At 57.5% G+C, this 11081-nt stretch overlaps 1 protein-coding gene across 3 annotated transcripts in view; it reads right to left on the bottom strand.

The window, feature by feature from the left end:
• Positions 1 to 11081, bottom strand: part of UNK (unk zinc finger) — a 33983-nt gene that overhangs the window by 5198 nt on the left and 17704 nt on the right. For 2 of the 3 annotated variants that reach the window (XM_030837698.3, XM_030837694.2), the window contains 12 exons: positions 8980 to 9189; positions 7775 to 7951; positions 7504 to 7634; positions 6797 to 6932; positions 6131 to 6248; positions 4930 to 5014; positions 3585 to 3727; positions 2978 to 3178; positions 2343 to 2408; positions 1705 to 1879; positions 711 to 812; positions 338 to 526 (listed from right to left, as the gene is read on the bottom strand). In XM_030837698.3, coding sequence (XP_030693558.1) covers positions 338 to 526; positions 711 to 812; positions 1705 to 1879; positions 2343 to 2408; positions 2978 to 3178; positions 3585 to 3727; positions 4930 to 5014; positions 6131 to 6248; positions 6797 to 6932; positions 7504 to 7634; positions 7775 to 7951; positions 8980 to 9189 — 1733 coding nt within the window. The remainder of the gene's footprint in view (positions 1 to 337; positions 527 to 710; positions 813 to 1704; positions 1880 to 2342; positions 2409 to 2977; positions 3179 to 3584; positions 3728 to 4929; positions 5015 to 6130; positions 6249 to 6796; positions 6933 to 7503; positions 7635 to 7774; positions 7952 to 8979; positions 9190 to 11081) is intronic. The other variant, XM_060291066.1, reaches the window with a different exon arrangement.

Genomic DNA, 11081 nt, shown 5'->3' with positions numbered 1-11081 from the left:
CTGGCAACTCTCAGGCCACACTTCTCACTGTGCACTGGCCCGGGGCCTAAGCACTTCACTCATGTTATTTCCTTTAAGCCTCACAACCACCACACGAGGTGGGTGCTGCCATTATACCCATTTCACAGAGGAAACTAAGACAGAGAGACTAAGTCACTTGTCCAGGTTCACACACCTCAGAGAATCATGGAACCGGGGCCTGACTCGCCTCCGTGCCCAGAGCCCCTACTCTAACCTCCACTCTGCACTGCCTCTAGCCGTGGACAAAATGGCCAAAGGCACTTTCCAAAAGCCCAGATGCCTGCCCCAGGCCTTAGAGAGCCATACCCCCTCTTACCCAAAGATCCATGAGATGCTGACGTCCCCAAAAATGTGTTTTCTGACTGGCTCAGGTGGCCCTGGGGCTGCTGCAGGAAATGCGAGGAGAGGCTGACAGGAGGGGACGGGGATGCTGAGTGGAAGGAAGCAGAGCTGCTCAAGGAGCCAGGGATGTTCACGGGTGCGGAGCTCTGCAGCAAACTGCCGCCTGCAAGAGAGGCCCAGGAGTGTGGCCGAGTGAGGGGCGTGGCCGAGTGAGGGGCATGGCCGAGTGAGTGCCGGGCAAGCCACGCGGGGCCACACTGAGCAGGGCGTGGCTCGTCTGCTCATCCCCAGGCCAGGCTGGACCCCAGGGGCCCTCCCAAGCCATCCTGCCCACCCATGCCCAGTACCGATTGTGATGCTGCCTGGGTGGGGCACCGTGCTGTTATCGAAAGTCTTCTCTAGGGCAGCTACCCCAAACTCGTTCAGGTCCAGGTCATCCAGGGCAGACTCTAGAGACAGAGTGACTGGAGTGTGAGCCTCCCAGCCTCCCGAGGGCCCACACAGTCCCGAGGTTCCAGGCCTCACCTCCTGGACCCACCTGCCCTTTACTGCCTCTACTCCTGCCCCTGCCTCATCTTTGAGCTCAGTCCCACTGGAGCTGTGCTCGCTCAAGCCTCTGCTTGTGCCTGGGCTGCCCCTCTGCCAACACCGATCCCCTAGCCAAGTCCCACTCAAATGGCTCTCCTTTCAGAAGCCTTCTTCGATACACCCGGGGGAAATGAGTTCTAATCCAGCTGACAGAGGTCTTGTCCCCTGACGTTACAGCTTGTATGTCTCACCCCTGAGCTCACTGAGGGCAGGCAGGTCTCTGGACCCTCAGTGGCTAGTGTACAGTAGTTGCCCAACAAATGTCCACTGCGCTCTGAGGAACTGGACTGGGAGGGCAGGAACAGCATGTCTTCATCTCTGTCACCCCAGTGCCTGCAGTAGGACCTAGCACAAAGTGGCACCCATAAATGACTGCTGAAAGAGAAGGGCAGTGGCTTCTGATGACCAGGAACTCTAAGGACAGCTGTGCAGGTTTTTCACAAGGATACCTAGCTGGGGTTGAATGACGTATGTCATGGAATGAGACTGCACAGACCCATGGGAAGAGGCATTTCTTTCTAATCTGCACAGAAGAGCAAACTGGAGGGCTAATTGGCTATAAAGGCTAGTCTTGGCCCTACACCTTGGGCTCATGTTCCATTTAGGTCAAAGGGCTCAGAATGCCCACCCTCTGACTCTCCCAAGACAGATGTCTAAAGTGACCAGTATGCTGGTTTGAGTCTCACTCCAGAGTCCTAGTATCTCCAACTCCAGACCTGCTCCTAGACTTAGCAACAGAAATGGCCCAATTACCTATGACCGACTCTACCGTGTCGCTGGTGGGGTAGAAGGGCAGAGCATTTGCATTCATGCCAGGAACACTGCTGGTGCCGGCGGGGCTAGGGGGAGTAGCTGCTAGGCTGGAGGTGATACTAGAAGAGATGCTTGAGGTCAGGGGGCTGCCCACAGGGAGGATGCCCAGCATATCCTGCAACGAGAGAGTGAAGAAGAGACATAGTGGGATGGCTGCCCACGGATGGGGGCTGGAGGCGGGGGCTGGCTAGGGCAGAAGGGAAGGGTGTATCCCAGCTCTCGCCTGGTTGCCCTCAACACCTTGTTGGGAGGCTGGAGTTGGACAGGTGTGGCTTGGAGGCTGCAGGGCCTACTCATCCCTAAAGTTCTGCAGTAGGGGAAGGGAGAAGCAAGTTCAGTGCAAGGACAGATGTTTCATATTTTTTTTGACTGGCTAATGAGTGAGTCCGGAGATGAGGGGCTCAAGGGCCTGACTCCCACCCTCTCTGAATTTGGGGCTGAGGCCCCACCTTAATCCTGCCCTCAGTTTGTAGGGAAAGCGGTGCCCCGTGCTCCCCGAAGAAGCCTCCTGGGGTTCTGGGCCTGTCCTGTCCACAGCAGGTGCCAGAAGGGGAGAAAGGGGGCTGAGGGCTCTTTACCTGTTTGGGCTGAAGCAGAGGCTGCTCTTGACTCCTGGGCTCTAGTGAGTGGGGTTTTAACTTGGCCTGAGAGAAAAGTCAGGGAGCAGGAGATGAATGTGGTGCTAGGGAGGGACCCTGAGCCCATGAGTCCTCCTAAGCATCAACTTGCCATGGCTCACTGAGGGGGAAGGAGGCACCAGACACCTGTTGTACAGTCCCCCTTCACACACACGCACCCTCCTTCCCTACCCTGGGAACCCGGGGAGCTGCTCCTCTCCTCCCTGTGACTCCAAGTCACAGATAAGCCAGTTCCACACCCCTTGTCCTGCTCCCCAAGGCCCTGCTGTCCCATCAAGGCAGCACAGGGCAGGGCAAAGTCCGGACGTGGGGTCAGAAGACGGAATAGTACCCTTTCCCCTCTATTAACTGGCTCTGACACTGGGTGAGGTGCTCAGCCTCTAACCTGCCTGTCTTCATCTGTAAAATGGGATGGCCTCACCCGCTCCGCTCAGTCTTGAAGAGGCTGGGAACAGGGGCTTCCTATCTCCCAGCCACATTCCCCATAGCTGGGCCAGGACAACCCTCCAGGTCTTCTCTTGCCGCATGCAGGTTAGCCCATGCTAACCTCACTGGGCTGCCCCCTCATCCCTTACCTGGCATTTCAAAGTTTTCAGGTACTCAGCTCCCACCTGGTCTTCCCTCTCGAAGCCAGGAGCCTTCTTATAACTGCCAGGGGCGAGGCCGGACTCCCCAGGGAAGACAATGCCTTCCAGATTCGGGGGCTTCCTGATGGAGCCCGGTGGGGAGCCACAGAGGTTAGATGGGCTGCCGAGGCTGCTGTTTCTACAGAGGAGCTGCAGAGAAGGCAGAGAGCAGGCTGGTGGGCAAAATGCAGGCTGCGGCACGGCCCATTCTCCGTCCCTGCGTGGGAGGGAGACCCTTCATCAAGGGGCTCAGTTCCTTTTTAACTGGCCAGGGGGCAGCAACCACCACCCAGGACCCAGAACCCCATGTGGAAGCTGTGTGTTGGGGGGCAGACAGGCTTTGTCCCTTCTACTACCTGTGATCAGCTCTACCCAGGCTGATCGCAGGGCTCTGGGGACACCACTCCAGCCACTATCAGCTTTTGACAGAAGAACCCTGGGGCAGAAAGGGCAGCACCCTTGGGCGGAGGCCTCCTCCCCAAGCACAGGGCACGAGAGGCAGGTGTTGGCTCTGGGCAGGCATGGTACCCACCCCACCCCCTGGACAGGCACGTACAGCGCTGAGGTCAGGGGCATGCGGGCTGGAAGGGCTCACGGGCACCGAGTCTCCGGCAGCAGACGGCATGTACAAGACGGGACCTGGCTGGGTGGGGCTGGACACAGCTGAGGAAGGCTGCAGGTCGTCACTGAGGGGTGGCTCTGCAAGAGACAGGGGCAGGGTGTCAGCAGGCTCCTGAGCCAGCTCTGTCCCTTCAAAAATGCATCTGGGTCTCTCTTAAAGGAGCGCATGCATCCCCCATGTATAAAGGGAAGGCTTCTGTTTCTATTAATATCACGTGCTGTGCACTTATATGTGCCAGGCAATTTGTATTAATCGTAAATCTTCACAATGACTGGAAGACAGAAGTGATACCATGGTCTCCATTTTACAGATAAGGAAACTGAGGCTCAGAGAGGTAAGGTACATCTCCCAAGGGGGCTGAGCTAGGAAACAGAAGAGCTGGGATTTGAACCCCAATCCACACGCCTCCAAAGCTTGGGCCATTCATTGCTTCTCTGTGCTGCCTCGGCTGGGCCCACCTCTGAGCCACATGTGTGCTTCCCCCTCCCTGGGGCCTCAGTTTATTTTTCACTCTAATCCCAGAGATAAGGCCTAAGGCTAGAAAGAGGTTAAGGACAAACAGAGCAGTGGCCTGGGGTAGACACAGGTTGTAACTCAAACCCGTCTCTGAGACTGGCGGTGGTGGTCTGGAGTGGCACCGAGCAGCACCGCAGCCCAGGACCACATGCAGCTGCTGAGCAACCAGAATGTGCCTAGTCTGGACTGGAATGTGCTGCAGCTATTCAAGTACATGCCAGCTTTCAAAGACTTGGTTTGAAAAAAAAAAAGGAAAATATCTTGATTTTATGTTGACTGCATTTTAAATGATATTATTTTATGTTGGATTAAATAAAAATATATTATTAAAAATTGACCTATTTCTTTTTCTTCTTTTTAGATGTGGTTACTAAAATATCTAAAATGACATAAGGGGGGTTGCATTAAATTTTGATTGGACAGCTCTGCTCTCAGCAGGGCAGAGTGCTGTGTTCAGTTAGTGATGTCTGCCATGGGTGGGGCACGGGGTGGCTGCTGGGATTTGCCTAGTTGGCTCGGGGAGGGTGCCTCACCCTGCCTGGGCCTGTGAGTGTGCAACCAGGGGCACAGTCCCTGCTGTCTCACGGCCTTGGAAGCTCCAGGGTTTTGAGACCAGTTCCAGAGAGGTGGGGCGGGGGGGTGGGGGAATGGAACTTCCAGGGGGGACAGGGGCCCACTGCTGGCTAACACTGAACTTAGGGGGAGGGGGGACGGAAGGGGAGGGTGGAGAGGGCACTGCCCCAGGGCAATGGGAACAGCATACGGTCTACGTGGGCGAAGGCGCAGAAGGGTCCTCGGGGACAGCTGCCCGACTGCTGCATGTCGTTGCACTTGGTAGATTTATAGATCTGGAGGGCAGAGCAGAACAGAGGTGGGTCAGGCTTGGGCAGAGAGAGAAAGGCAGCCAGGGGTGCCTTCAGCATGGCTGGGTTAGCTTAGAAATCTCTCCTTTCTCCTCCCCACCCGATGCCGCTTCCTTAAGTCTCTCCCTGCCAACTGCTTACTCAAGCCAGAGTGAGCAGACACTGCCGCCCGCATGCCAGGGACCACCCCCCTCCTGTGGTCACAGGCACAACCAGCCCTGACCCAGCTCTCACAAAGGGATCTTCTCCATGCTACTCTCAACTCATGATCTTGGCCAGGGCTGTGACCTTCCAATGTAAGTCTGGGCATTAAGGGAGCCAAGTTCACAGGCAACACCCATCCACCCTGGAGCACTCTGGGTTGGGATCTACGCTGGACCTAACTTTCTACCCTGCTGTCTGTAGCCCACATCACATAGTTTCCGTCCGTGTGTCTATCTCAGGGTGTCCTGACCTCCATGGAACCAAGGGAAGGGACAGCACATGCCTCTACATACCGTATGTGAGACTGTGGCACTGACAGAGCCCAGGCCACACCGTGGGGCTAGGGGCTGCACCAGGGAAGCTGCTGGTACCCTAGGCCCTCATATGGTACAGGACAACGGTAAGGGGATTTCTTACATACCGTATGTGAGACTGTGGCACTGACAGAGCCCAGGCCACACCGTGGGGCTAGGGGCTGCACCAGGGAAGCTGCTGGTACCCTAGGCCCTCATGTGGTACAGGACAACGGTAAGGGGATTTCTTATTTTTTAAATCTTGGTGCTACGTTAAGTACCACAAGTGGTGCAAAGCCCAGAACGGCCAAGTCACCATGCCCAGTGCGTGCTCTCCCTATCAGGGGGGCTTGGGGAAACAAAACCGGGGGCCAAGGGCTGCTCGGTGAGTGTGGAAAGCTGCCGAATCAGGGTGTGGGGCTCCTTTACGTACTGCCCGGGGGGAGCCTGTGGCTACAGACCCCTCCCAGGATGGTGTCAGGATGGATTCTGCCAGCATCGGCCCGGACCCTCCTTTCCTTCCTCCTTGCTTTCCAAAGAGGATATGTTAAGCTACCCCCAACCCTCGAAGGGCCGCAGCTCGGGCGCCAGCTCCAAGGCCCACCTCTGGGTGGAACTGCTGCTCCGTGCGGGTGTGGCAGTACTGGCAGGAGTCGCCGTTCTCACACTTGCCAGGGTCACCCCACTCGTCCCCGTGTTTTACGTTCGGACATGGAGATGACCTGGTTAAATAAGAGGGTGGGGTCAGATGGACGCAGAGCGGATCTGGGGGAGCCAATGAGATCGCTGCTGTTCAGGACCCCTCTCTGGTCTCCCGGCTTTGCACAGCCAGGCTCAGAAGTAGGAAACATCAGCGGCAGAGTGAGGGCCTTACTGGGGCCAGAAGCCTGGCTTTGCTTCTCTGGCCCAACCTGGCTGCATCACCAAGAAGGACACTGTTTTGCTCGCTTTAGCCAAGTCCTCCCCCCGAGCACTGTGCAGCCCAAGGAGAGCCAGGCTACAACCACACCACAGCTGGGCCCTGGCAAACGCCTCTCAGGATCCGAACTAGAGGGGCTTCTAACCCAAGATCCTCATTTCATGCCAAAGGAGGATCCAGGAAGGCCCCCTATCGTTCAGCTATCCTGACCATTCTCTCCCCTCGTACCTGGGTGCTGTGATTCTGTGATCCCCGGGCTGGCCTCCCTGAGAGCACAGTGCAAGCAGCCCCTGCAGTGATCCCTTCCCTGCCACCCTCCCTCCCACGGCTGGCCTGCTTGGGCCAAAGGACCTGTATTTGTGTTTCCGGGGACTCCGCCGCCGGTCCTTGCTGTTGTGGTAGTAGGGACAGGCATAACCCTGGCGGCACAGCCGTGGGGGCTTCTTGCACGGCTCCGTCTTATAGTTCCCCAGCACATAAGCGGTCTCTGCACAGGGGGCCAGAGGCAGGGGTCAGGTGGATGAGGCAGGGGCGGGGTGCGGGGAGGGGAAGGAGAAGCCACTAGGAAGGAGTCTAGGAGCTGAGGCTTTTGTGAGAGGTATGAGCAGGGCCACCTCCTCGTGGGCCAATGCCAAGACTGAGACCCGGGAGAGAGGTAAGGAGGATGCCGCCGTCCCTCACTGGAGATACTCACAGCTCAGAGTTAAAAGGGCGTCCGCAGGAGGGTTGAGAATACACCTATGTGTACTCATATACGTGTACGACTGTGTATGTGTGAAAGCCTCCTGACGGAATTTAGGGAGCACCTGGGGTGACGGGAGCAGGGCAAGGTGTGTCTGGGGAGACTCCCCCAGAAGTGCCACCGGATGCCAGGGCTGCAGTTGGCGGGATGTGAGGTGGGATGAGGGGGCAAGTGCCTCCCAGCAGAGGCGGTGGCTTGGGCTGGAGAAGGCAACAGGTGGTGGTGAGCCATGTCCTCAGAGCAGCCATGGGGAGGAGAGGGGGGAGGACAGACAGCTGGTGGGAGGGGGCATGGCCATTTGTGTGGCCACCTTTACCTTGCCACCGAGGCTCCTCACTGAGGATTTTTTCTATCATAGCGTGGCTTGCAGCCCCAGCCGACTGGCCCTCTATGCTGCCCTCTACTGTGGTCTGGCCGTTCTGCAAGGCCTCCATTGCCTGGAGCTCCCTGGGAAGAGAGGAGAGGACAGAGAGAGCGGGGAGAGGGCATGAGGAGGAAGGAACCAGAGTGCCAGCCCTGCACTCCGTCGGTGGTACTCACCGCGTCTGCAGCCAGGCCCCCACCCCGGCCCTCAGCCATCAGCCCACCTGATGTCGTAGACAGGGGAGCGGAGGTCATGGGGCCCATGAGCAAAAGCGCAGTGCAGGCCGTTTTTGGTGCAGTTGCCTTTTGAGTCTGTCTCGTGGATGCAGATTCCAGTCTTATAGTAGCGCAGGTGGTACCTGCGCTCAGTGTCCCCTGTGGTCCTGTGCAGGAATGGGCACCTGAAACACAGCAGCAGGGGTGGGGGTCACTCACCTTCGCCCCCTGCAGCCTGGGCTACCAGCCGTGCCCTTCCCTGCCCGTTGAAGGCTTTCTCATGACCCAGCGGGTGTACTGATGGTGGGTCAAAGAGGCAAGCAAGTGACGAGTCCTGCTGAGGTAACAGAGCCACCCTCCCACTGCCGGTGGGTGCTGTAGCCCAAAGTGGGCCCTGAAAGGCCTGGCATTCCCACTGCAGCTTCTCAAAGACTACTCAGCCAGTGCCCTGGGCTGTCCTGAAGAGAAGCTCCAGAGGGGGGCACTCTTGGGAGAACAAACACTGCCTAGGTCAGGGGTCTTCAGAGAAGCAAACGCCCTCGGGCCCTGGGTGCTTCATGAAGCTGGGGGGGAGGGGTGAGCAAGCCTTTGACCCCTGGGAGAAATGGAAGAGCTGGTGTCGGGTGGTTCAGTGAGGTGCACCCACAGAACACCCTGCAGTGCCTCCGTCACCACCTCCGCACGGCTGAGACACTTGTTAGGCAGGGTCAGTAAGTGCTCCCTCAGTGACGTTCCCAGGTTTGCCACCTCATGTTTGTCATGTGTTATGCCCTGTCTCTTCACAGAGCTTTGTGGCAAAATATTTAGGGTCAGCAAAAAGGGAACTAGAGAGGCTGTATGTCACTAAACAGCCAGCCTTGGTGGGAACTGCATGGGATGGAGTGGGTAGTACGGGCTGGGGAGAGGGTCCTTGTGACCTGCAAGGGACCAGACAAGAAGGCCCAGGAAGCCACTTTGGTTCAGATGTGGCCCTTAGGCTTAGCAGAAGAAAGGCCTGTGTAGGGCTTCCCAAAAGTAGGGAAAGGAGAAGGGGTCTCCCCCAGATGATGGCGGGGTCTGAACCCAGGTCCAAACCATAGGACGGTGGGCCAGGCTGCAGCAGGTCCCCAAAGGCAGGCTCTGGCTGGCTTCTTGGACTCTGACTGGACTATTGTGAGGGCATCTGATCCAGGAGGCAGGGGGCTCCTCTGAGGGCAGGCTGGGCAGCACTCACTCGTCGCCCTCCGGGCAGAGGCCTGTGGCCTCGTCGTACTTGGTGCAGTAGACGTCGGGGCTGTAGTTGAAGGTGCCGTCCCGACGGCGGATGGACCGGCGGCGTCGCTGGTTCACGAAATGCCAGTGGAAGCAGGTGTAGGGCCGATGCTGAGTACATTTGTGTTGCACAAAGAGCGGGCACTGCTCAGTGCGGAATTCCTTCAGGTACCTGCAGGGAGAGCCCCGAGTAGGGTGGGCCAGGAGCGGAGAGGTAAGTCCCTTGTTTCCCAGCAAGAAGTTGGCCACCAAGTCCCCCAAGGGCCCTACTCTGGGGGGACTAGTTCAACTGAGACACCAGAAAAGACCCAGAGCTAAGGCAGGCCCTCAGTATCAGGATCCTTCCTAATACGCGGGTCCCCAGCCAGCCTGAAGGGCAGGAACCATAGACCACAAGGGCCCTCAGTGGTCAGCTGCCTCTGCCACGGTGACCAGAGGAGCGCTTCGTCAGTGGTTTGTTCTCTGAGCGCTCCCCGAGGTTTCCCAGGCCAAACCACTGATCACAGGGAAAAGGCTGCACACCAGAGCTCGAGGAGCCTCTCCTAAACTTCCTGCAAGGGTCTCTGCTGCCCAATCTGCCTGCCAGTTCCTGGAGGCCTCACTTGTCTCAGGAGCAGGGCTGGGGCACAAGGCCAAGGGCCAGGACGGCTGCTGCTCTAGAGCTGAGAGCCCAGGTCACAAGGTGTCCTTCCGGACCACTGACACAGGTCATCACTGTCCTGTCCGCTGACCTCCTTCCAGAGACACTTCCTAGCATTACCCAAGTCTGTTTGTGAAGCTCATGTTGGAAGCATCTGAAGAGACTCCCTCTCAGCCTTGCCTCCCACAACAGTCTTGCAAATGAGTACCTGCAGCAGCTGAGGTATTCTATCTCTGTCCTAACCTGGGGGTGGGGGCTCTGTCTGTCCTCCCAGCCTCCTCCCAACCTGCATCTCTCTCCTTTGCTCTGCATCTAAAAACCAAGACAGGGCTTCCCTTGGTGGCGCAGTGGTTGGGAGTCCCCCTGCCAATGCAGGGGATGTGGGTTCGTGCCCCTGTCTGGGAAGATCCCACATGCTGCGGAGCGGCTGGGCCCATGAGCCATGGCTGCTGAGCCTGTGCGTCCGGAGCTTGTGCTCCGCAACAGGAGAAGCCACAACAGTGAGATGCCCGCGTACCGCAAAAAAAAAAAAAAAAAAAAGACGACCCGAAGCTCCTCCCCCCACACCACCCAGTGGAAGGCCTGACCCACTTAACCCCCTTACAGAACCAAACCACCCATCCGTGTTTTCATTCACTTTGTGTCCAGGTGGAAGGTTTCTTAGATTTACCGCCACTGCCCCCCCCACCCCCCGACACACACACACACAGACACACGGTGGGCACAAGCAGGCAGCCCAGTTCTCTATATTCATTCCTTCAAACCCTAGCAATGAAGGCAACAAATGGCTTGATAGAAGGCATTTGATGCCAGTGAGGAGGATGGTTCTAGAAGGCACAGAAGGTTGTGTGCAGAAGGGAGGGTGAAGAGAGCAGCCACCTGGCACTGGAATGCCTGGGAAACAGGCGAGAGGGTCCAGCCCATGTCTTTGGCTCATGCCAGGCTATGCAGGGCCTTATCAGTCTGGGCATATGGAAGGTGTGGGGACAGGTAGGTCCAGGGCTGAGACTTTCCAGACAGGTTTTCTTTAACGCTAATGAGAGTGCTGTAAAATCCTCCCAGACAAGGGGAATTGCCTGGCAGTCCAGTGGTTAGGACTCCGTGCTTTCATTGCCAAGGGCCCGGGTTCAATCCCTGGTCGGGGAAACTAAGATCCCACAAGCCATGTGGCGTGGCCAAAAAACCCCAAATCCTCCCAGCCCTGAAGTGTGGAGAAGTGTCCAGGCGTGTGTACTGGGCAGGGGGAAGCTGGAGCTGGGTGCTCCCTAAAGAACACAGATGGGGGTTTAAGGGGCAGTGAAGCTCCCAAACAGCATCCTATTCGTTCAGCACCTATTTACTGAGCACCTACTAGGTGCAGGCATGGTGGTGAGCGCTGAGGACACTGACGTAGCAGGTCCTTACCCTTAGGAAGCCCATATTTT

Source organism: Globicephala melas, chromosome 20 (genome assembly GCF_963455315.2).
Source record: "Globicephala melas chromosome 20, mGloMel1.2, whole genome shotgun sequence".
Lineage (NCBI taxonomy): Eukaryota > Metazoa > Chordata > Mammalia > Artiodactyla > Delphinidae > Globicephala > Globicephala melas.
The sequence above is the reverse complement of the archived record's forward strand: the minus strand, read 5'-3'. Positions and strand labels throughout refer to the sequence as shown.